Genomic DNA, 25,777 nt, shown 5'->3' with positions numbered 1-25,777 from the left:
TTCAAAGAAGGATTATATAGCACCCTGGGTAATCAAGACAGGGCAGATAATTCAAAGCAAGAGCCACAAAGTCAGCAACAGTTCAACATATTGCTTCCATACAGCTGTGCCCTTTCCAGCTGCCTATAAAGGCAAGGCTACTCAGCGGGCCTGTAATGCTGTGCATCTCACAGCTGCCTCAGACCTGCTCCTGCCAATACTCTTCCTCACTATCCATGCAGGGCCTGGGCTGGGTTGCCAGGCACACACTTTGTCTTCTGTCCTGTAGGGACCCACATATTCTCCTCTGAGCTTCCGAATCTGATGAGATTGAGCTAGCCTGGGCCATCCAGGTCAGGGCTCCAGAGGAGGGCAACCAAAATGGTAAAAGGTCTGGAATCCATGCCCTGTGAGAAGAGACTTGGGGAGCTGGGTATGTTTAGTTTGGTGAAGAGAAGACGACATGATAGCTATGTTTAGATATTTGTCATGTTGGCGAGGGAGCAAGCTTGTTTTCTGCTGCTCCAGAGACTAGAACCAGGAGTGGGTTCAAGGTAAAGGGAAAGAGATTCCACCTAAACATCAGAAAAAACTTCCTGACAATAAGAGCTGTCCGACAGTGGAACATATTGCCTTGGAGGTTGGTGGAGTCTCCTTCTTTGGAGGTTTTTAAAGAGAGGATGGGTGGCCATCTGACAGGAGTGCTTTGATTGTGTGTTCCTGAATTGCAGGGGGTTGGACTTGATGGGCCTTGGGGTCTCTTCCAACTTTATGATTCTGATAGGGCATCCTTTTAGTAGCTGCAGTAACAGCTATTTCCACCAATTAAGGAAGAACTAACTGTGCAATCCAAAGGAAGGGTGGATGGGGCTGAAGTTCCATTGGAAGCAGTGGAAGGGTTGTAATGGTGTCTGTGGCACCAGCACCATGCAAACTGGCATGGACATTGGCAATGAGGGACTTACCTCGGAGGTCAGCTGCCACAGCTCCTAAACCTAGAAACTGGACTCTGCAGCTAGCCAACATCACAAATGCCTACGCCACCATGGAGGGGGCGGTCTGTTCAGTTCAGGCTGAAAAAGCGGCCTGGTGGGAACTACACTTCCCAGGGGACCTTGCGAGCCCCAAGGGGGGTCATGGGGGAAGGCGGGGGCACCGCAGGGGGCAGGGTGCTGCGTGGGGGGCAGGGGGCAGTGCCAGGCATTCTGTTAGTAGCATGCAGTAACAGGGGTGTAGCCAACTTCAGTCAGCTCCCAAAGGACTTTTGGCCCAGAAACACCCTCCTTCAATGGCACAGACTTACGCCACCCAAAAAGGTGGCATATGTCATATTCCCAATGCCTTTCTTGAGAGAGAGAGAGAGAGAGAGAGAGAGAAGTCCTTCTTCCCCGACTCTAGAGACAGCATGGCAGCACCATCCTCAGCAGCCGCTGTACTGCTCCCCTCCTTTGAATTGGGCTGCTCATCTAACTTACTCATGGTGCAATCCAAAGAGCACTCTTTCAGGGATAAACTTCATTTAATAGACCTGAATAGGATTTTGTGGAGACCTGCTTAGGATTGCTGTCTCAGGTATGTGAAGTGGTACCGTCTGACCTGGCAACTGTATGTTCTTAAGGAACCTATCCAGCCTCTTGCAAATGCCATTCTTTTTCTTTCTTTTTTGTTCTTAATCAGAGAAATACTACAGGAAAATATGGAGAAGATATCAGAAATTTGCTCGTTGCTGACTGCTGACGTATGATTCTTTCCTGCTGAAGCAGAATGAGCCACCAAGATCAGGGTCCTTTCTCTGTTTGTGTTGGTACGGCATATTCTGCTGGGCTTGTGTTGTAGACGGTGTAGTCATCTTGCTGGGTTACATGCAGTTTCCAAGGGAAGATGTGTTTTGGGAAGACGGGCCTATCCTTGCACTGCAGGACCATAAGCTCAATGTCCTCATCGGAGATTAGACGGATCAGATCGCCCTCTGAATCACGATAATTCAGGGCAATATCCTCACGCCCAAACTCTCGCCTGGAAAAGGGAAAACACATTGATCCTCCTTACACTGAATACCGTGCTACTGAGAGTCTGACCAAATGTTATATTTCTCCAACCCCCATCTGCCCTGCATTTGCCCTTCTAATATACCTCAAACAGCACATGTAGCAGATGTGCTCATCAGGACAAAAAAAAATCCCAATTTCAAGTATAAGTTAATAGGGTCTGAACTTGCCGAGACTAAGAAGGAAAAAAGATCTTGGGGTTGTAGTAGATAGCTCAATGAAAGTGTCAACCCAGTGTGCTGTAGCAGTGAAAAAAGCAAAGACTATGTTAGGGATTGAGGCAGTGGTGTAGGGGGAGAAAATGGCACCCAGCCCAAGCCCCGCCCCCTGCCCCCTGCAGCGCCCTGCCCCCTGTGGCGCCCCCACCTTCCCCCATGCCTTCCTTGGGGCTTGCAAGGTCTCCTGGGAAGTGTAGTTCCCACCCAGCCACTTTTTCAGACTGAACTTTTTCAGGCTGTACTAAGGTAAGTAGGGGAGCGTGGGGGGGGGGGCAAGGGAGGAAGGGGGAGAGGTGTGGGAGCGATTTTCCCCCACGTGACCCCAATGGTGCATGCCACTGTTTCTCCCTCATCACTATTGGAAATAACGTTATCTTACTTTATTAACTTGGTGTCATGGGTGGGGCACACCCCCGCCCCGTTGCAGCTACATGTCTGGATTGCGGGAATCTGGTGTGGTAGAGCCTGATTTCATCAGATCTTGGGAACTAAGCAGGGTCAGTATTTGTAATGGAGACCTACAAAGAACAGTCTGTGGAGGAATGCCATGGCAAAGCACCTCTGCTTCTCACTTGCCTTGGGGTCATCACGAGTCAACTGCAACTTGACAGCATTTCACAAACGTATTAGGGATTATTAGAAAAGGGACTGAAAAGAAAACGGCTGATCTTATAATGAACCTTATAGATCTACGGGGCAGCCTCATTTGGAATACTGTGTGCAGTTCTGGTCAGCCCGTCTCAAAAAGGATACTGCAGAACTGGTAAAAGTACAGAGCAGCCAAGATGATTAGGGGGTTAGAGCACCATGCCTATGGGGGAAGCCTGGAGAGCCTGGGATTTTTCAGTTTAGATGAATAAAAGAGGATTATGATAGAATTTTATAAAATTATGCACAGGGTAGAAAGAATTGGCAAAGAGAACTTTTTCGGTCTCTCCCAAAACACTTGAACTTGAGTGCATCCAATGAAGTTGGTGGGAATTAAGTTTAGGTCAGACAAAAGGAAATACTTTTTTGCATAGTGAGTGATTAAAACAAGCAGATTTAGTGATGGTCACAGACAGAGATGGCTTTAACAGGGGATTAGACAGATTCATGGAGGACAGATCTACATGGTAACTAAAGAGGACCTGTACATTCAGAGGCAGTCATTGGCCCATTACGAACTGATGTGTTCCCCGCTTCAAGCAGCATTTTGCTTCGGATCAAATATTTAAGTACACAACAGCTTCGGCATATGATTCGGGTTAGATTTCCCCTTATGCAATTGCTCTGAAGTGACTGTACTTTTGAAAGGGGAAGACTCACATTTTCCAGGTGCGGGGAAAATCCAACTTTTCCCCCCACTTCACAGGGAAGGCAAAGTAAATGTATGTGCAATACATCCTTTGGGTTTTTTCGTCCCTGTCCTCCTATTCCTCACCCATCACAGTGTCCTCCCACACTTGCTTCATCCCACCTTCTTTCCACTTTTCCAGCAGGTCCTCTCTTCATCCCCTCCGATCTCCATTTTTGTTCTGCTCTCTGGCTGAGTAGCTTCTGGTGAATTTTATTTTATTATTATTTTATTTTATTAATGACATGAACAGTGTGCCAAGAATCTGTGAACTGCAACTATAAGAGCTCTGTTTGTCTGGGGATCTGGCAGTCCATGCTGGCTCCTGCCACCCCTGGGGAGCTTGTTGCCCAGGGAAGAGGCAGGGTCAACAGCAGTGAACAATACATGCCAGTTGCCCTGCGTGGAAAGGAAACAGATTTACTGCAGAGAAAGGGCAGAACAACCTGTGGGTACACAATTGGCCAACATCTGAATCTCAGTGATAGGAGGCAAGGCTTTGGCCACTGTGCCATATCATTGGAGGTCCAGAGGAACTGGTTGGCTGCTGGGTAAGACAGGATGCTGGACCAGATGCATCACTGATGTGATCCAGCAGTTCTTATACAAGTTCTTATACCTGTACATTTTCAGCCACACATGGAGTTGCCAGTGGAGTCTGAAGACGTCTGAGGATCTGTCAGAATTACAACTGACCTCCAGACTTCATGGCTCAGTTCACCTGAGAAAATGGCTGTTTTGGAGGGTGGACTCTATGGCATTACGCCCTGGTGAGATCTCTCTCCTCCCTCAAACCCTTGTCCTCCTGGACTCCATGCCCAAATCTCTAATGATTTCCAAACCTGGAGTTAGGTATCCTGGCCACACTTCAGGTTCTCTTCATGTCAGGCCTAATGGGTCCTGGCATTGGTGTGTGGACTCACAGTTGTGATGCTATCCCATGGTTCTTTCAGAGTGGAACATGTTACTTTGCCCTAATCCATAGCTTCAGAACTGTGCTTCAGCATTTGGCCACAAGGTGGGGATGTGTCAGATTTCTCTTTGTGATTTAAGGACAGCACAAATTGCCAGTTTGGTATTTTTAACCTGAATATTTATATGCAAATATTTGGCCACATGAATGCATGTATTTGGGCATAGCAATATTAACCAAACCCACTATCCAGGCTGCATCCTACAGCCTCGCTACTATATAGACATAGGTGTACCAAACACAATGGTGAATTATCAGATGACTAAAAAAAGCCAAGTGCAGAAAGGACATGGGGAGTGGAGTCAAGGAGGCACTTGAAGGCATGGACCCACCGCAACAGTGACACAACAATGACAGGAATCCATAACTGCACTCAAGAAATGAGTACAAGATGCTGCCTTATACTTAATCAGACCGTTGGTCTGTCAAGGTCAGTATTATATACTCTCCCTGGGAACGGATCTTCAGTGCCTGGAGATGCAGGGGATTTAATTTGGGAGCTTCTTCAGATATTCTACTACTGAGCCACAGCCCCTCAGGTGTTTAGCATCTGGTTAGACCTTTGTAAGAGTGTGCAAGAAGACCCTTTCTTACACAGACTTGTTTTAAAAGCTTGTGCTGCTGAGTTCTCTCAGTTGTGTCCTTTTCTAGATCTGAAGAAGGCCTTTGGTCTTTGCTGGGAGGGACACAACAAGGTGAATTTACCTTTCCTGGCAAATGTATGACTGAAAAAGAAAAAGGGGGCAGCTCTGATAAAACTTTTCAGTAAGGACTGGCAAGTCTGAGGAGCACCTTTAAAAAACCTGAGCATTATGAAATTAATGATTGTGTGAGCAGGAAGCTTGCAGAAACCTAACTTGAGCAACAAAAATATGCACCAATATTAAAAGTGCTTATAAAGGATGTGGGGCAAGGGAAGGACAAAGAGCAGGGAGAAAAATGCTGCACTAGAAGTTACCTCTAATGAGCACGCGTAGCAAGTGATCTGTCTAACGAAGTGTTAAGTGGGGCACTCAGAACTGCAATGGCATGGCATGGCAGATCAGATAAGGTTTTAAGTAAGAGCTAGACAAGCTAATAGCAGCGCGAGTCTGACCTGCAAAGGAGACTGCATTGGCAGGACAAATTAAGGTACTACAGTCTGTTACAAGTTCTATAGGAGTGGAGCATAGCAGGTTTCAAGGAACAGCACATTCTGCTTGTCAGGAGGGGGAAAAAACCCATAATCTTTCTTTTAATCACGACAGCAGAAACAGTTGGGCTGCTAGCAGAACAAAACCTTTCCAGACACATTGGCAGAGGTGATGAGCAATTCAGGGAAAAAATAGTGAAAAAAAGGGGTGACTCCCTTGTTCACCGGGGATAGGAAAGTGAACCCTTCCAGCATCTTCTGACAGTGAGCTGCTTGTGCTTTTAAGCCAATGTTCAGTTTATACTTTCTTAATTTGTGCTTTTACCTCATCAGTTCCATGAGGTCTTGGAACAATGGGGTGCTGCTCAGGTCCTCTTCCACTGAAATATCCCTGTCAAAGAAAAGAATGAGATCACTGAACTGGAATAAAAGATGTTAAGAGATCAGTGACCGAATCCTCCCAGTATGTTAAGAATGCTAATAGAAACAACTGGGGGTGGGGGGTGGGGGTTGAATCAAGAGAGAAAAAGGATTAACTTATTTCCCCATGTGGTTTTCCTGATAAAACCTCAAAGTGCTCATGATTACCCCTTTAATTAGTTTAGTTTTGATTAGTTTAGTTCACAAAATGCACAGTGGTTCCTTCAGTTTGACCCTTGGAGACCCTTTTCACACCTCTTTGAACACAGAAACGAAGAAGAAGAAGAGGAAGAAGAAGAGGAAGAAGAAGAGGAAGAAGAGGAGGAGTTTGGATTTATATCCCCCCTTTCTCTCCTGCAGGAGACTCAAAGGGGTTTACAATCTCCTTGCCCTTCCCGCCTCACAACAAACACCCTGTGAGGTAGGTGGGGCTGAGAGAGCTCCAAGAAGCTGTGACTAGCCCAAGGTCACCCAGCTGGCATGTGTGGGAGTGTACAGGCTAATCTGAATTCCCCAGATAAGCCTCCACAGCTCAGGCGGCAGAGCTGGGAATCAAACCCGGTTCCTCCAGATTAGATACACAAGCTCTTTACCTCCTACGCCACTGCTGCTCCTAAGGGCATGGCCAATGTTTAAATGCACAGCATTGTCAATTGCAGATGGCACATGCTCATTTAGAAGTGACTAGGCTTTCCTACAGTAGACAGAAGTGGCCATGTTTAAAGAATCAGGCTCCACTTCCATGTTTATTGAGAATGAGGGCACTACAATAGCCTGATTTAGTGGTAGTGGTGGAGAAAAATGTTGTCACACAGCAGCTGACTTATAGTGACCCCGTAGGTTGTTCAAGGCAAGAGATGAACAGAGGTGGGGTCCCATTTGCCTGACTTTCTGTAGCAAGCCCAGTCTCTCTTGATGGTCTCCCATCCAATGCTAACTATGGTCAGGCCTGCTTAGTTTCCAGATCTGATGAGACTGGCTAGCCTAAACCATCCAGGTCAGCAGTATCCCATAAACAGAGGCTTAATGTGTGGAAATGGGCAGGTGAAGCTTTTCATGGCAAAGAACTAAACAACATCACCCTGTAAATAATCTTCTGATAAAGGGTCAGGACACTTTTTTCTCCAGATAGTTGGCAAGCAAAAACACTAAGCAAAGACAATTTAGGATGGAGAAGCAGCAGGTTAAGCACGGGTGATTAACCTTTTCCTGTCCATTGCCCTAGCCCTCCAAAGTGCCTCCCAGATTCTCCCTTTGTAACATGGAGGCAAGTAATGGCAAAACCACTTCTGAACGTATCTTGCCTTGAAACCCCACTGGGGGTCGCTGTAAGTCAGATGTGACTTGACAGCAACACCCCCCCCCGGGGGGGGGGGAACCCTTTCAAAGTCCGTAGCAGAAAACTTGGGGTGGGGAAAATAGTGGCAAATATGTAAACATCTCCACTCTTCTCCAGTGCACCACTATTTCCCTCTTCTAAATTATTCTATCGTGAAGTGACTTTTACATTTTTTTAAAAAGGGGGGATTGTGGCAATGTTATTCATGTTTGAATGTTGGCAAATGTATAGACTGCCCTTCACAAGGGGTCCACAAGGGGCTACAATTTGTTAACACTGGAGTCCTTCAAAAGTACAGCTCCTTTACACACACTTCGCCAATTGTAATGGCAGCACTTTTCTTGTAAATAATACTTAGCACTTCAGTAATGAAAACATACAATATCTTGTGATCTTTATAATAGGCCTGTCTGATCGATCGTATGGGGGAGACTGTAGCAAGCTTGGAACAGGCAAGGTTTGAACCACAGTCCTCCCAGATCACAGATCATTCTCTTCTTTTAGCCACCAGTGAAAATATATAGAGCAGTTTGCAGTATTCAAAGAACATCAGATACATCGGTAATCCTAACAACCACCCTTCAAGAAAGGTCATTGCCATTAATCTTTATGTTACAGAGAGGCTAAGAACTACTGACCGTGGTGGAGCAAGATTTGAGCTGGGGATTCTCCAGCAGTTTTCACTACACTTGCTATTTGGTCTCAGAAAACTTGCAGGCAGGAAAGAAGGGTTATTTTGGAGCCTCATAGGACCTTTCCTTTTCCCATGTCTTCCCCGCAAAGAAAAAGATCTCACTTGATTACCTGATAGAGCTGAAATTGTCACCATGGTAATAGCAACGTAGCCAATTGATAGTATCTTCTTCTTGAGGGAGGTCTTTAATGATGTCCACAAAAGCACACGGGAAAATGCCAGTAGTATCTCGGACAGTACCCTAGGACAAGAGGAATGCATCACGCAATGGGAAATGTGGCAAGCCTTTGGGAAGGGCGGGTGTCACATGTAATCATGGAGGGAACCTGACTCATTTTCTTTGGATGTCACTCAAGAATTTTCCTGACATGTGCAATAGAAGGGAGATTCCTATGAGAAAATTTGTGAGTTGAGATCACAGCACTGACATTCCTAAATAGCTGGGGTGCTAGACTTTGCTTTCTAAACTCTGGTAACAAGGACCGAGAAAGATTAAAACGCAGTTGCATTTAACATCCACCCAGCAGCAACTTCTACGCTGCAAAGCATTCATGGATGCAGATAACTTGCAGAACAGAGTGGAAGATGATACGTAACTTTTCTCCCATCCACTGATTCCCCCATCTGACACTGTGCAGGCAGCTACTCATACAGATCCTCCCAAGATGTCACCTGGTGTCTTCCATCTTAGAATGCTTGATGTCCAGCATAATCATGTGCACAGGTTAAGCCTGAGAATTTGGGTCACTTTCATTGAAGGCAAAAATTGTTCTAATCTAAATAGTGGCATTTGTGCAAAGTTGAGATATTTGATACCTTGTCTTATGACATCCATATCCGTGGTACTCAGTCCACAGCTCAGAGAGAGCCACTTTTGCAATTACCTTCAACTCAAAGGGCCATGTTTACTTCCATCCCTGACACAAGGCCTACACGTTACAGAGCCTTGCAACGTAACCATTCTTACAGCAGCAGCTGTTTCAAGGTGAGACCACTTACCATCCACAGGGTCCTTGACCACTTTCCAGAAACATAGGGCAGGTGTCCCTTTGGAAAACAGTGCTCAGAGGAGCCATGGGTATCATATCAAAGCCACACATCTCTTTGGAAAACAGTGCTCAGAGGAGCCATAGGTATCAAAGCCACACATCTCAAGCCACTATGTGAATGTCTCTGATCTATACAATATTTAAAAGCAAGAATAGCACATTTCTCATAGAAAAAGTACAGAGGAGCACCAAAAACCTTCTACAGAGGAGATAATAAACAATGCAAAGGTTATTCTGATCAGAATATTGAAAGAATTAGTGAGTTACAAGTACACAGTTTTGTTACTGAAGTCAGCCATCTTGGATTTCATTGTAATACTGAGATTTCAGACAAAATTAAAGCATTAGGACATGAAAGATCTACATTTAGCATGTGATGTGTTTTTTTTAAAATCCAATCATTGCAATTAAGCTAAGCCACCTGCTTAAAAGTGTCCACCATACATTGGACAGCCTTGAAGATTTATGATGAGAATGGTGTCATAACACTTACCTCAAACCAGTCTTTGTTGACCTTGCTTAGTAAATAGATCACGTCTCCCTTCTTGAAGCTTAGTTCCAGTTTACTGGACCCATTAAAATCAAACAGGGCCTAAAAGAAAGACATCAACACTGGAAAATAAGTGAGCTGAAAAACTAGATCCTGTTCAAGAAGATAAAGTTTGCATGCTTGTGTGGCTCTGATTCTGTATGCGCCTCATGTGCTTGACAATAGAAGAAGAAGAGTTGGATTTATATCCCCCCTTTCTTTCCTATAGGAGACTCAAAGGGGCTTACAAACTCCTTTCCCTTCCCCCCTCACAACAAACACCCTGTGAAATGGGTGGGGCTGAGAGAGCTCCGAAGAACTGTGACTAGCCCAAGGTCACCCAGCTGGCATGTGTGGGAGTGCACAGGCTACTCTGAATTCCCCAGATAAGCCTCCACAACTCAGGCGGCAGAGTGGGGAATCAAACCCAGTTCCTCTAGATTAGAGTACACCTGCTTTTAACCACTTCGCCACTGCGGCAATAGGACAATACCACAGCCTAGGACCAAGCTGTAGTGTCACAGGAATCAATTGGCTGGTTCCTGGGCTGACCCTGATGATCATGTGAGCTCATAAGTTATCATCTCTATGGCCAAGGTCTGAGCTGAGCTGAACTGAGATGTGGCCCTGTCAGCACTGTTTTGTTCACTTCTGCAACTGCTAAGTTGTGTTTTAGCTTCATAAATCTGACTGCAGACAATGCAGATAGTGACATCACAGCAAGGGAAGAAGGGAGTTTTATTAGATCCTGTATGGATTCAGGCTAGGAAGGCAGACTGGATCACAGGGTTGGGTGACAGATTTGTATTCATGGGACAGCAGAGACCATCCACATCTCAATTAGTCCTACAGCGAAAGCCATGAAGAAAGCCACTAGGAAACACACACAGACTATCAGGAACGGGAAGACTGTATCAGGGTAGGTCTGTGCTATAAACATAGTAGGGAAGGCAGCATGGTATAGCCCAGTGCCAACAGATCTTGAAAGCTAATCAGGGCCGGTACTTTGATGGAAGACCACCAAGGAAGCCTCCACAGAGGAAGGCAATGGCAAACTGCTTCTCACTTACCTTGAAAGGCCACAGCTGGGGTTCTCATAAGTCAGTTGCATCTTGACAGCATTTAGGTATGCACATATACTGCAAGCATCCCGTCACAAATCTTACCTCACAAGGGCTATTAGAGAATGTGAGCCAGGAAGAACGGGCCCATAAATCTAGCTTGCAGGTATGCTCACCACTAACTTTTAAAAATGAGTCTTGAGCCCACAATGCAATATATTACAGGAGGCAATAATGCCGAGAGAGAGCCCATGCCCTCGGCTTCTATGCTGCACAATGGATGGTTTTAATCTAGGCGTGTCGTTTAATTGCCATTACTTACTCACCTAATTAAACACCGAGTTTAAAATGTGGCACCTCTAGCTTCACCTTTAGCCTACACATCTGTGAAATGAAATTAAGTCTCCGCTTTGTCTGTGGCTCAGTCGAAACGATTCAGGCATCATGGGGACATTTTCCTTTTCACAGTGACATACTGGTTCATTTAAAAGATTTACTATATGCATTTGCCACCTCAGGAATCTACTTCAAAAATTCTGAGATGGCTTCTCATGATCTCTTTAGCCTACAGCAATTAGAGCATTTGCATTGTACTCCTGGGGAAGAAAGCTTTCAGGACTGGTTAGTCTTAGAGTTTTGATTCGAAATGGTCTGAAATCATGGGGAATTATCAAGCCATCTGTGCCTTCTCTTGCTATTTCATTTGGAACATTTGCAGGGAGTTATGGGGAAAGCCCTCTAGCACTCTGAAGAATTCTTTTTTTTTCATCTTCTATAATAGACCATGCAATGCCAATTAACATTGGCAACGATCAACACATGTAGCAAGTAAATCATGCCAGACATCATCTTTCAATCAGAAAGGTGGCAAATTGCCTTCTTTGGGCCAGTGTTTCCCAGCCTGTGGGTCAGGACCCAAAAGTGGATCACTGAACCTGTGAAAGTGGGTCGTAGGCCAGCTCTCCCTATTGGCTGCCCCTGCCCTTTCCGTTGTTCTCTTCTGACCCTGGAAACATTATCTTCTATGGTATTATGGATCGATTCCACACAGCATAATTATACTGGATTACATTCAGTATTTAAAAATTCAGGTCTATTTTATCCTGGTTCCTCCCTTCACATGGGTGCCCATTTCCATGAAGGAATCGAGTTAAGACTGGGAGGAAATACTCCGATTTCTTTCACCCGAGCCCAGCTTTTTTTATTTTTACAATCCAGATGCAGCATGCATGCTCGAACATCCCCATGTGCTTCATTCTGATTGGCTCTTCCCACCCCAAAGGCAATGCTTCTGATGGTCGGATCCACAGCAACTGCAGGAAAACTAAGCAGGACACCCTCCCCCTTTTCTCTAGCTTTGGAAAGGAGCCGATGCAGTGAGCAACACAGCAAGCATGTTGTGCTATACAAGGTAAAAACTTTTGATCAGTATTGGGCAGAGCACTATGTCCCACCCACATTTAAAGGTGTGCAAGAAACCACAGCATGAGACACTCACCACCACCCCGAAATACCAAATAACATTTGACTGGTCTTTGGGGCTGTCAAGGGGTGAGAGCATCCTGCCAGGCAGGTGCTTCCCCATCCACCCCATTCCACGGCCCTATTGGAAACGTGAGCCTGGAGCTGTGGGGTTGTGGCTCAGTTAGTGAGCGGTGTCTGGCGAGAGCGCGTGGGAACAGGGCAAGCACTTGTGCTTTCCTGAACAGGCTCGCTTGCCTGGCTCCCAGAAGAGCTTCCCAGCCCCTCCAAGGATCCCGTTGGGAACGTGATCCCAGAGATGCAGGACTGGGTTGGCTGGACTGCGGCTTGGCTAGTGAGCGGCGCTTAACGAGAGCAAGCAGGAATGGAGCAAGTGCTCATGCTTTCCCACATGGTCTTGCTTGCCTGGCTCCTGGAAGAGCTGTCAAAGAAGAAGATTTGGATTTATATCCCCCCTTTCTCTCCTATAGGAGACTCAGAGGGGCTAACAAACTCCTTTCCCTTCCCCTCCCCCTCACAACAAACACCCTGTGAGGAAGGTGGGGCTGAGAGAGCTCTGAGAAGCTCTGACCAGCCCAAGGTCACCCAGCAGGCCTGTGTGGGAGTGCACAGGCTAATCTGAATTCCCCAGATAAGCCTCCACAGCTCAAGTGGCAGAGCGGGGAATCAAACCCGGTTCCTTCATATTAGAATGCATCTGCTCTTAACCACTACACCACTACTGCTCCCAAAAACTTACTTGGGGAATATTTCAGAAAGGGCAGGCTGCAACTCAGCAGAAATGAACGTGACATGATGTAAGGCAGGGAGATCAGGTGGCGGGGTGAGAAAAATAAATTGGTTTTGCTCCTGTGGCATTTGCACAGAAGCAATTCAACACAGAATTTTGGAAACATTGCAGGACAAACCTGATTGAGGATTGGGAACTGTGCAAACTTCTTGGCCAAATCTGGATGTTTCTCCTGCTCAAACCAAGATATTTGGACTGTGTGGAATCAACCTTAGTTAATACGTTTTTCTTCACTGCATATACATGTTGATCAAGTACATTGTGTTCTGATGGTGAGAATCTTACGGGGGGTTAGTGGGAGTAATGACGAAGGAGGGGGTGGACAAAGACTGGAATGTAACCTCCATATACAAAGGCTGTGTGTGTCAGAATGCCACTTGTGTGATATTTGTTGATGTCTCAAAAACATCTGGTGATCCACTGCAGAAAATGAAATGCTGAAGTAGATGGACATAGTTGGCTCAGGCATTTAAAAACCTCAGGCCGTAACTGGATAGATCACCATACTAATTTGGACTTGTGGACTAAATTTGGACTTGTGGATCACCATACCAAAAAAGCTAAGAACTACTGTTTAGACTAATCAAACAGGTGTCCAGTGGCACCTTAGAGACTAACAACATTTATTCCAGGATGAGTTTTTGTGAGTCACATCTCACTTCTTCACATGCTATAGGAAGAAAATCATTTTGGATGTTCTGGTAAGAAAAATCACAGAAGAGGGAGAAAGCAAGAGGACCTGGAGAAGACAGAAGTGTGTGGATCCTGTCACAAATCTGTCAGGTGCCACTTCTGTTTTATTCTGTCACAAGAGACTAACATAACTACCCCTCTGGAATTGTTTGGAGCAGACTAATGGCTATCTCTCATTTCCTCCAAGGATAATACGCATGCAATTTCCCCATACTTCCCTTACAACAACCCTGTGATGTTAAGCTGACAGAAAGTGACTTACCCAAGATGATCCAGTGAGCTTCATGTTTCACCTGAGAATTTGAACACAGGTGCTGGGACATGGTGTAGGATGCTGTGCCTGAGTCCCAGCGCACCTGCTGCTGCCTGTGCAGTGAGGGTGATACGGGTGCATGGCTGGGGGAGGAGCTGATGTTAGTCAGCTTCCTTCTGGCCATTTGCTGGTTTACGTTGGCGGTGGGGAAGCCAGACTTAAGTCGCATAAGTCCATTCAGCCCCATGGAGGCTTTTTGGCAGCGGGGAGGCTGTTTTGTTTTGCAGGCCTCCCTGTGCTGCTGGGAAGCCTCCCTGGGACTGGCGGGGTGGGGCGGTTGCAGGTGCCACCACCGCCTGCCTGACCACTTGGATGGGGCTGCCCATCTAAGTCTGTTATCATGCAGATCTAAACTGCCATGTCTTTAGTTCAGAGAAAAAAGACAGCCTAGCATATTTTGTTCAGCACACAACCCATTGGGTATGATACTCACCTCAGCCCGGGGAGCTGCCATCCTGTCAAAACCGGGTTCTTGCGGAGACATGCTCTTTCTATGACAAACAGCAGGGAGAACAATTTTTCATCAGATCCAGTCACAGAAGGTCAAAAAGGAATGTGGTAAATTAAATGGAGGTCCATGGCACAGCAGTAGAACGTCTGTTTTGCATGAAGCAGGCCACAATTTTAATCTTCAATACCTCCAGTTAAAAGTATCAGGTAAGCCAATGCCAGTCAAACAATATTGATCTTCGCAGACCAATGGTATACTTCAGGTATGTGTGTACAGAAAGGTAGATTATTTCTGAATGGCATGTGTATTTGGTAAAGGCTGAGAAATAGCACTGCCAGTTTTCCAGTGGCAGAACCAGTTTTTCCTCCTTTCTGGTCAATTGCAACTTTTCTTCTAATAAAGGAGATAATAGGAGAGAGGCTGCTTCAAAACTCTTTATTGCCATTAAAGACAAAAGAATTTGCTATCCTGAGTTGTTAAAGGCCTTTGCAACACTATGTGGCCAACTTTAGCTTTATATTTTCAATCCTGGCTATTCTGAGCTTCAAAAGCAGCCTTACTATAAACTACAGCTGTTCTGGCTGCCTTTTCTGCTTCTCTTTCGCTCCTGATATCTTCTCAGTCAAAAAGAAAGACAGAGCCACTTGTGCACATTAAATGAATCTGCATTTTCTGTTCACTCTGCCTCTGGACTCTTTCACTCCACCGATTCACCCCACCATGCCCCATCCCTTGGAATAGGGTTCCACACCAGGATGGGGCTCTTCCAGGGCTGCCATGTGATTGCTATAAGCTAAATGGAGCTGTAGGTCATTGGAGCAGCAAAAGAAAAAACAGTGTGGGGGGAAATCACATCAAGCAACATAGCAACATTACTTCTGGATAATGACTCACTGCATTGAGAAATGTTGTAGAAATAGAGCATCTCTACCATAGGAATAGAAGAGAATCTCTACCACAGAGACTGAAATTCCTAGAAAGTAACTTGACATGGTGGTGCCATGTTGCACAATGCTATCCCTCCCATGTCCTGTCCAAACAAGGTCCTGCTACTGCCAGGCACAGGCCTAACAACCTTAAACTTATCCTTTGCCAGATTGGTGGTAACTGAAGAAGAAAATATTCTTGCTTGTAAATTTCTATTGCTTGCTTGTAAATTTCTATTGCTTGCTTGTAAATTTCTATTTCTTCAGGGAGGGGGGCCTGTTCCACATGTGGTTTGCTCCCTCTAGTGGTTTATTCAATATTATACCTGTTTATGTCCAGCATATAATCCTGCAGATTCAAATTGCAGGTGTTTACACCAAACATAAACTGGTGTAATATTGAATTGATGACTAAAGGGCACAAACCACAAATAGAACAGACCCCCTCCTCCAAAGAAATAGCAACTTATACGCATGGAAAATAAAAATGCAGAAAAGTCCAAAGAAAGAACACTTACACTCGTCGCGTGCGTGGCCGAAGCCTTCTCAGCCCCAGAGGTGTCTGCTCAGTGTCAAAGTTTGATTGATAGAAAAACAGCCGGACATCTTCATCCATCAAAAACCAGGTGGGCAGGCTAAGTAGTTTCTGAATTGAAAGATGAAAGCAAATACATTTTCAACAGAAGAGGTTCTCCCTTGTGACTGACTGATTGATTTAGAAAATGTATATGCTGCCTCTTTGGAGACTTGCTTGAAATAGTTGCAACTAATACAACAAAACCATTAAAACATAAGCATTAAAAACAAGAGCATTAAAATACCAACATTAAAAAATAGGCCAACAGCATAATACCACAATAAATTAAAAAAAAAAACAATAGTTATTTTATTCTGTTCAAGCAATGGTGCCAGGATCACTGTCAGGATCAGGACTGATGGTAGTTCCTTAAAGCATCTCTTGCATCTCCTTACCATAGAATTTAAGGCCAGCTGCTTCTAATCTAGGCTTTGTTACCCAATGTCAAAAAAGGCTTAAAAATACATAATACATAACCAAATTCACTCATTAATCAGGTTGGAGTTGGACAGTTGCAGGCTTCCCATTGCTCTGGTCCTACATGGCTCATCTTTGTTTGTGTATTTTGTGTTTATATGGCAGGCAGAACTACAACATCTACAAATGGAGGAGCCCTTATTTTTCCTAAATTGACTGCTCTCTAGAGGTAATGCAAGGGGAAACAAAATGTGGCAGATGAAACTGACAGTACAATATTAAACAGTTACATCCTCTGCTGGCGCCTTTCCCGATCTTTCATACCAATTAAGCTCCTCGCTGGCCACTTTGAGGGAGAGTAGCGCGGGGTCCCCCGGCACTCCCCACGAGAGGGGCAGCGACAGCGCAGCTGCCCCAACGCTGCCGTTGTCGCGCCCCCTCAGTGCACGGCATCCCTGGCGCTCTTGCAAAGGGTGCCTTTTGATGACCCTGCGCAGAGCGCGGGGTCGTGAGGATGCCCGGGCGCGTGCCAGGGATGCAGCGTGCTGAGAGCAGCGCGCGGCATAGGAGGGATCATGCTGAGTGGGGAAACTCCCTTTGTCTGTTGAAATCAGTTCTGTTTAGGATTGCACTGTGAGTCTCTTAGGGCATATCTTCAGAATTGTCCCCTCTCTCCAGGGAATCCTGGAAATTGTAGCTGCACAAAAATATTTAACAATAAATTCTAAACCCATTTACCAAACTATGTATCCCAGCATGCATTCTGAGAAGCCATGAGAAATAGGTGTAAAAGAGATTCAAATACACTGTAACATTGCTTAGTGTATTTGTATTATTTATAACTGTGGTTCAATGGGATAGAACGTGGAAGCCAAATACCCACTCCAGCCAGTACAGGTACTCATAGTTAAACACAGCAGTGTTGTAGATGAAACAGCACAGATTTGTGTGCGCAAGAAACTGGAGGGAACAATATAGAATCCCACACACTGCCAAAATCTTCCCCTCCAGAACTCTACAAACTCTTACAGTCTAGACCAGGTCAATTTCTTTTTTCCTCCTTCTTTTATCTTCAGCAATCTTAGTTGCTTTTCACATTCTGTGCCTTCCTGGACATATTCTCATCAGGCCAATTTTTTTTTTAGTATGCAAAGTCATATTTTTCTGTATACCAAGGAAGCTCCCCCAGTATCTAGGGCTCTCTATCTCCTCTATGGATGGCCCAGTTTTGCTGCTTTCATTACCATGATGGGGAATAGCCAGTTTACTGTTAAGATACAGCGATGGCACCTCCCTGCCGTAGCAACCATTATGCCCAACAGAAACCCTACTGGAAAACTAATCTTTACCTTCATGTATGTGTTGAGTATTGTGATTCGACTCTCTGCAATCTCTCTCTTTGCACCAACATAAACTTTCCCTAGAAAGCACAATATTAAGAGAACTGGTGTTATCAAGGAAAGGAAGCAGAGGAAAATGATACATCAAATTTGATTGTTAAAGGATTGTTTTTCTTTAATGGTGCCAAGAAGACTATATCTACATTACAAACATCTGCTGCTTTTATAACTCTCAGGGCTTTCTCCAAACCATCCCTGAGAGCTGTAGCTTCATGACTGCTAAGAATTCTCCTAGAAATTCCTCACTTGCCTCATGGAATTACAGTTCCTGGAGTTCTCCAACATAACAGGATGACTGTTAAATGATAGTGTAGACATTCCTTAAAATACAAGGTAGGAACTCATAATATTTTGAGATTAAGTAGAGGCATCCAACTATAACTAATGGGGTAGGTCCAGTCCAGCAATCTGTCATGAGCTGCAGATCTTCCCCTCTTTCCCCTCATACAGTAGCCTTTTTTGGCTCTGGAAAAAGATGCAGTGATATTGGTCTTTACATTTGATGGAGGTTTTTACATTCGATGGATAAGCAGCTTGAAGATACAAGTGTTTAGAAAGCTAAATGCAAGTGTTTTGTATCACAGGAATGGTGTGGCACAAAATATGCATCCTAATGAGAGAATACAGTGTGGTATAGCTGTATTACAGAGAAATTTGGCTACCTCACGCTAGCAGTGGGTCAAGTTGATGCCGATCCTTCTTTTGCAGCTTCCTATGTTAGATCTGAATGTTAGTTCTTTGGGGAAAATAGATCCCCCCAAAGTTCACTGCACTATTAAAGAATGCTCAGACACCTGAGCATATTCCTGTGTGCAAATTGTAGACCACAACCAGGAAACCTCCATGGGCAAGGCAAATATTATGAGGATCAAGCACTTCACACTTCTGGGCTGCTGGGCTAGGTTGGATCACTGAATTTGCACGTCTGTTTTCCAAAATGAAAGCCATCTCATTTCATCTTATTATTTATTTAATATTTGATTTCTAGTCTGCCCTTCCTTATATGGGCTCAGGGCACCTTCCAAGAATAAAACAACAATCAAGCAATAAATGCAAGCAGTAGAATTATCGTATAACTTCACGGCATCAAGTAAATCCTTAGAGGGTGGACAATATAATGAATACAAGGAAAAGGAGCAGGAGAACTCAAATACAGGACAGGGAAAGGGAAGACAAAGGGGGGGGAATATCAGACATTGGTGCAGGAAAACCAGATAACCTATCATAACCACCAAAGTCTGCAGAAGAAACAAATAGCAGAAAAATAGTATTTAGAAGTGACAATCATATTCAAGATATCTCTGGCAATGTGGGGTATCAAGGAGGTCTGATTGCTCTTATTTTCCTTCTCTTGTATGCTAGTGAACTGTTCACTACAGCGCCCTCTGCTGGGGAAGACAGCATTAAAGCCAAACTGCACATTATGTTTTCTAACAAGTCGGATCCAGATTTTTCTAAACCCAGCCTGCTTTCCAGGTTTAGACACACAGTAGCTGTGGGGAATGGCATTTTCAAGGGCCACAAGGATCCAGTTTGACTTTCGACAATGGCATGGGGAGAGGGGCTTCCTCCCCTGCCTTCCCCAGGACCCTGAGCTGAATCAGGCCTATGTGCACTTTTGAAATGCTGCCATGCGCATGGGGAGCCCAACACATAGTTTGCCCACTATTGTCTACAATATTCATCAGTCTTGTACTGCTCGCCAGCCCAGACTGATTTATTATTAGATTATCTAGGACCGTGGTGGCAAACCTATGGCACTCCAGATGTCCATGGACTACAATTCCCATCACCCCCCTACCAGCAAGGCAGGGGCTGATGGGAATTGTAGTCCATGGACATCTGGAGTGCCATAGGTTCACCACCACTGATCTAGGAAGAAAACCTAAGTGTGAGATCTAAGCATCTCTGTTGCTTACCAGGCATGATGGGAAGTGTACATGTAAAAGAGCTGTTTTTGTTTCCCACGCCATATCTTTCCTCGAGCTTCCAATGCAGGTTATAGAACTGGCTGTAACGGCGGAAAATCATGTACCTTCCTCCACCTTTTGTCTTCACCTCAATCACAAATACCTGGAAGGGAAGAAGTCCTGAGAACCAAACTCATTCATGAGCAAATCAGTGTTGAAGAAAAAGGACCACAGTTCTGCATTGTATGTAGAAAGTGACATGCTCAGCCTTTGACATTTTCAGTTAAAGATCCCCATTAAAAGGGATAGGAAGGAAAAAATCTCTCTCAGGCTAAGACCCTGGAGAACTGCTGTTCAAGTAGATTACAATGAACTACAGGGGCTATGGACCTGACCTGGCATAAGGCAACTTCTTATATCCTTCAGAAAGATACTAAACAGAAATGCTTTATGTCATTTTTCAGAGATTTTTGAACACCTCCTCTTCAGAGCCTCCTTGTGGCAGCTTACATTTAAAGCTAACATTCTTTACCTATTACACATTTTAACTACCTCAGGAAAACTGGGAGAATCCCAATTAATGCTATTTATTTATTCCTTCATTCAAAATATTGCACCTAACTTCTGAGACTCAAGGCGGCTAGCAGAACAATAAGTTGCAAATATATCAGGTGCAAACCATCGGAAAGGTTTTATTTTTTAAATATTGGTAAATTGTAACTTTTACAGTTATCAATCACCCTCAGCCTGTGCGAAACATGTCAGGATAGAAATCGAATAAAATAAATATGAAATAAATAAATTAAACAACTACTAGGCAGTCCTAGCAGCAGTGCCACTGTGTTTATCCATCAATGACATTCGAAGAACCAAGAGCATCTCCAGGCTCTTAACTTTTTTACTCTCTCTCTCTCTCTCACTCACTCTCTCCCTCTGCATGTGTGTAAAGTGCTGTCAGGTCACAGCTGACTTTCAGTGGCCCCTTAAGGGATTTTCAAGGCAAGAGACTAACAGAGGTGGTTTGCCATTGCCTGCCTTTGCACAGAAACTCTGGTATTCCTTGTCATTATCCCATCCAAATACTAGCCAGGTTGACCCTGATTAGCTTCCAAGATCTAATGAGATCAGGCTAGCCTGGGCCCTCTGGGTTAGGGTCACTCCTCTACTAGGCTCATTCCGCACATGCAGAATAATGCACTTTCAAACTGCTTTCAGTGCTCTTTGAAGCTGTGCAGAATAGCAAAATCTGCTTGCAAACAGTTGTGAAAGTGGTTTGAAAACGCATTATTTTGCGTGTTCGGAAGGGGCCCTAGAGAAAGCTTAAATCACATCTAAAGCTAGTAAATCAGAACCAGCCAAACAATCTGCCCTCCCAGCCAACACCACCTTCACCTTGTCTGGATTGAGATTCAGATAGTTCAGACTCTGGTACAGAATCTTCACAGCTGATTTCAGAGTTTTTGATATAAATCTGGGTACAATATATGTATTGTGGACAGCCCACTCTGAAGCTAGTACAGATTATCTCAACCAGATGTTTTGACCCAGAGGTTGAAGGACAATGGAAATAAAATGGACCCTTGGGGGATTCCCATACATGACGTCCCAAGTAGCTGATTCTGCCTCTCCTAGGGAGACTACTGGTTGTCTGCCAGCAAAGAAAGAACAAAACCAAGAGGGTTTTATCTCATATATTGACTATAGTTGATCCACCAAAATATCACAGTTGGCTGTATCAAGTGATGCTGATAGACTGATAACAACTCATAGCTGCATATTGCCTTTATCCAATTCAGTGATGGATTACCCTGGCATGAATGGGTTGCTTGTGTACCTTCATTGATTACAGTTAAAGTTTATATTGTTAGCTCTCAACCTGAATTTCCTCATTTCATGGCTCCTGACAGGTATGTATGTGAGTGATACTACAGATAACCCACTACTTGTATTTATTTGGTGAAGTAGGCTCTACCTGATACAATTTTATGCTGAAATTAAAAAACCTGTTTTTTTAATATGTTGCTTCCCTTTTCTATTTATCCTTCAATTTGTGGCTTTCTCCATGCATGCTGAATAGAAATTGCTGTTAGCTCTTCCTTTGATCATGAATGTTAGAATAATTACTTTCAGGATGATTTGCTCGCATCCCAAAGAATCTAGCAATAAGAGGGTTCTTGCTTTAACAGTCATTGCAAATGTCAGTGCTTATTGTGAAATCTAGCCAACACTGTAATTTCCCATTTGGAAAGTCCCTTGTCTGAAACAAGTGAATAAGCCCTTAAAGGAAGCATCTCCTGCAGTGCCAGCTTCCCTGTCTCACTGAGTGATACGCAGCATCATGCATGAGAAAAATCCTTCACTTACGTAGTAACTGGAGAAGCCTCTCTTCTCTTCGATGTCTGCAATAGTAGCAGAAACAGCAACATCGTCTGGAAGCTGGTCATAGTCACTGAAAGACATGTGAGAAGATTATCACTGAATTGCAATGGCCATTGCTGTGATGATGACAACGATGGAATAGCATTTTGCAGTAACTACAAATTACAACCAAGGCCATTTATGCATGTACTACTTACCCCAGAGCTGGTTGCTTTGCAGTTGGTTTTTCTGTGGGCTTTTTTTTTTTTTGGTTTACACAAAGGCCCCTTCCGCACATGCAAAATAATGCATTTTCAAACCACTTTCACAACTGTTTGCAAGTGGATTTTGCCATTCCGCACAGCTTCAAAGAGCACTGAAAGCAGTTTGAAAGTGCATTATTCTGCATGTGCGGAATGAGCCAGAGATTCTCCTTCTGTGAAGTGTCGCTAGCCCAGCCAAACTGCCATTTTGCCAGTCTGCCACTTCCTAATTGTTTTTGTGCAACCTCCATTTGGGGAAATTGTCTGCCACTTTTTTTTCAGCCATCTTTGCTAGACCACGACAATTTCTTGTGAATTTCACCTGGTCTATTGCTCCAGTGATAGACTTTTGGTGTGAATTTTTTTGTAAAAAAAGAAATCCCTTCTGACCCATTTGAAATGGCCACCCAAAGAGTGGGAAATACTACTGTGGCATGGGCAAGGGAAGGCAAGGAGGAGTGAGAAAACCCGAAGAAAGCTAACCGCATGCTGATCGCCTTCACTTTCAGAGTTTTTGCAAACTGTGGGGATTTTCTGATTTGAACACAAATGACTGTCAAAGAGAAGGAACGTGTGCATAAATGAGAATCAAACCCAAAGGGGATATACATTCAATTTATTTATTTAAAACATTTTAAAGTCTTCTTTGCATCCAGCTTAAGGTCCACTATCAAATATTACAACAATTTTAAATACAATTAAAAACAACAATTAAACAAAATATATATGCAGTTAATATACATACACAGGGAGATAGTTTACAAATACTAAATTTAGGGCCCCTCAATTTCTGTATTCTTTCCTGCTTATGTGAACCAGAAGCCCACCAGCCACACATTTTGGGAGCACTACATACACCATTATCATCTTGTTCAGGGATCCTCAAACTACGGCCCTCCAGATGTTCATAGACTACAATTCCCATGAGCCCTACCACTTGGCCATGCTGGCAGGGGCTGATGGGAATTGTAGTTCATGAACATCTGGAGGGCCATAGTTTGAAGACCCCTGATCTTGTTAAACTGGACAATTTGTGGATATTCCATACAGGTAGAGCTTCCATGCTCATGAATCAGTGCCTGAATGGAAGATATACCTGCAGTAAAAAAACCCCACACACTGCCTAATGTATGAGACAACATATATATATATGTCAGGTGTACAGTGGGGATCCACGCACTCCTAATATGATTGGCTGACAGGCATCTGGTTCATGGGACTGCAATGGAGCATATGCATAGGTCCAAGGGAAATCCAATAAGAATTTTGTAAAACAGATTAAGAAAATATTAATTTAAACATTTGTTTGCCTACAGAGGAAGAGGAGGAGGGGGAGTTTGGATTTATATCCTCCTTTCTCTCCTGTAGAAGATTCAATAGGGATTTACAATCTCCTTTCCCTTCCCCACCCCCACAACAAACACTGTGAGGAGGGTGGGGCTGAGAGAGCTCCGAAAATGCTGTGACAAGTCCAAGGTCATCTGCTGGCTTTTGCTGGAGTGCACAGGCTAATCTGAATTCCCAGAGAAGCCTCCACAGCTCAAGCGGCGGAGCAGGGAATCAAACCCGGTTCGTCCAGATTAGAATGCACCTGCTCTTAACCACTACGCAGCTGCTGCTCCAAAAATAGTTTCACTCTTTGAGGGAATTATACAAGACTTCAGCTAATCCTAAAAATGCCATCAGTTGCTCCTACATCATTACTTGGTATGGGATGGAAACTTGCTAAAAGACCACTTCCAAAGACCAAAGCAGATGGTTGAATTTACCAATATAGAGCACATTCTTTGTGCTGGGCCTTGACCATTTAGGACTTGACCCGATGTGATGTCAATTGAGTGGTAGTGGCGGGGCAATCTGTCAGAAATTATAGCTGTAGTCTTGTAGTCCAGCAAATGAAATCAAAAAGTACTGAGAAGACAACACACCAGTATCAAAGCTTCATTTGTGTCAGGAGATCAACCCCAGATTATTCAAAGGAAAATGTGTCTGCAACTAGAAAAAGTTCATTTCAATGGCCTTCTTGGTTGGGGCACCAACATTATCAGCATTCTGTCTTCAGGGAGATTCATGTGTTCCCTGCTGTCATTTTTTTCACCAGCAGGTAAATACTTTTCTGTTTTGTTTGGCATTTCTTCATTGACCCTGCTTCTTGCTTATGTGCATGTTTTTAAAGCAGATTTCAGTATGTTTGATTGTTTGCCAACTTGGGGACTCTAGATTGGGTGGAAAGGGGGCATCATTTAAAAAAAATAAGTTTTTGTCACCAATGAACAAGTGCATCTTGTCCCTTCCACACAAACCTAAATAAAAATTGCAGAAGTAACAGTATATACTGTTACTACCATGCCATTGCTAAAGTACTAGATAGGACCCATTTACTTTCAGTATAGTTGTCATGATAATACAAGAATTGCTTTCACTGTAGAGCAGGGGTGTCCAATTCTGGTGCCCCAGATGTTCATTGACTATGATTCCCATTAGCCCCTGCCAGCATGGCCAATTGGCAGGGACTGATAGGAATTGTAGTCCATGAACATCTGGGGCACCAGAATTGGACACCCCTGCTCTAGAGTCTCTTGTGGATTCCAAAATACAAATGAGAATGTGCTTTCAACCTCAAAATGAGCCCTAGAGATCTCCTGAAATTACAGCTGATCTCCAGATAACATAAAACAAATTATCTTGGAGAAAATGGTAACTCTAGAGCATGATGCTGGCAGGGGATGATGGGAACTGTAGCCTATGACATCTGGAGGGCTGCGAGTTTGACACCTGTGCTCCAGAGGATGTACTGTCATTATATCTTGCTGAGGTCACTCCCCTTCCCAAACCCCACCCTCCCCAGGCTTCACCCCCTAAATCTCCAGGAATTTACTAACCCAGAGTTGGCAATCTCAGTGTGTGTGTGTGTGTGTGTGTGTGTGTGTGTGTGTGTGTGTGTGTGAGAGAGAGAGAGAGAGAGAGAGAGAGAGAGAGAGAGAGAGAGAGAGAGAGAATCTGGAAAGGAATGGAACAGGACAATCTTTTAAAGAAGCAAACTCCATGCAGTTCATGCCACTGTGAAGGCCTAACGACAGCCTCACAACAACTGGAGCAGCATTGCATAAAAACTGGCATGCCCTTCAAGGGGTCTTGCTTCCCAGATAATGGCAAAGAAAAGGTAAGCAGGAGGAAGATTTTAAAGGTCTCACCTCTCATTCCTCAGCTGCCTGGGAAGAGACATTCCTCCACTTCTCTACTGCTCAAGAAGAAAACTGGGCTGGGCAACAGACTGTTCCCTGATCCAGTTTCAGTTGCAGAGCAGGATAGTTTTTCAGAGCTCTTTTCCTCTGCTCTGAAAGGGAAATGTGCACCATGGATTCTCTGCAAGGCTTCAGTGATTTCCACCTTGCTAAACGCTGACAATGGCCCTCCCT

General features: G+C 44.3%; 1 protein-coding gene across 2 annotated transcripts; it reads right to left on the bottom strand.

The window, feature by feature from the left end:
* Positions 1-689: 689 nt before the first annotated feature.
* Positions 690-25,678, bottom strand: NCF4 (neutrophil cytosolic factor 4). Of its 2 annotated transcripts, XM_048501127.1 has the most exons (10): positions 25,553-25,678; positions 22,102-22,186; positions 19,747-19,900; positions 17,777-17,847; positions 15,952-16,079; positions 14,490-14,547; positions 9,682-9,780; positions 8,250-8,380; positions 6,012-6,077; positions 690-1,995 (listed from the first exon to the last, which is right to left on the bottom strand). In XM_048501127.1, exons 1-10 carry the CDS (start codon positions 25,582-25,584, stop codon positions 1,758-1,760), a joined length of 1,062 nt encoding a protein of 353 aa, XP_048357084.1. In that variant the 5' UTR covers positions 25,585-25,678; the 3' UTR covers positions 690-1,757. The 2 variants fall into 2 exon arrangements, with proteins under 2 accessions (XP_048357084.1, XP_048357085.1); XM_048501128.1 differs by lacking the exon at positions 6,012-6,077.
* Positions 25,679-25,777: the final 99 nt, after the last annotated feature.

This window comes from Sphaerodactylus townsendi, linkage group LG06 (assembly GCF_021028975.2).
Source record: "Sphaerodactylus townsendi isolate TG3544 linkage group LG06, MPM_Stown_v2.3, whole genome shotgun sequence".
NCBI classification, from domain to species: Eukaryota; Metazoa; Chordata; class Lepidosauria; order Squamata; family Sphaerodactylidae; genus Sphaerodactylus; species Sphaerodactylus townsendi.
The sequence above is the reverse complement of the archived record's forward strand: the minus strand, read 5'-3'. Positions and strand labels throughout refer to the sequence as shown.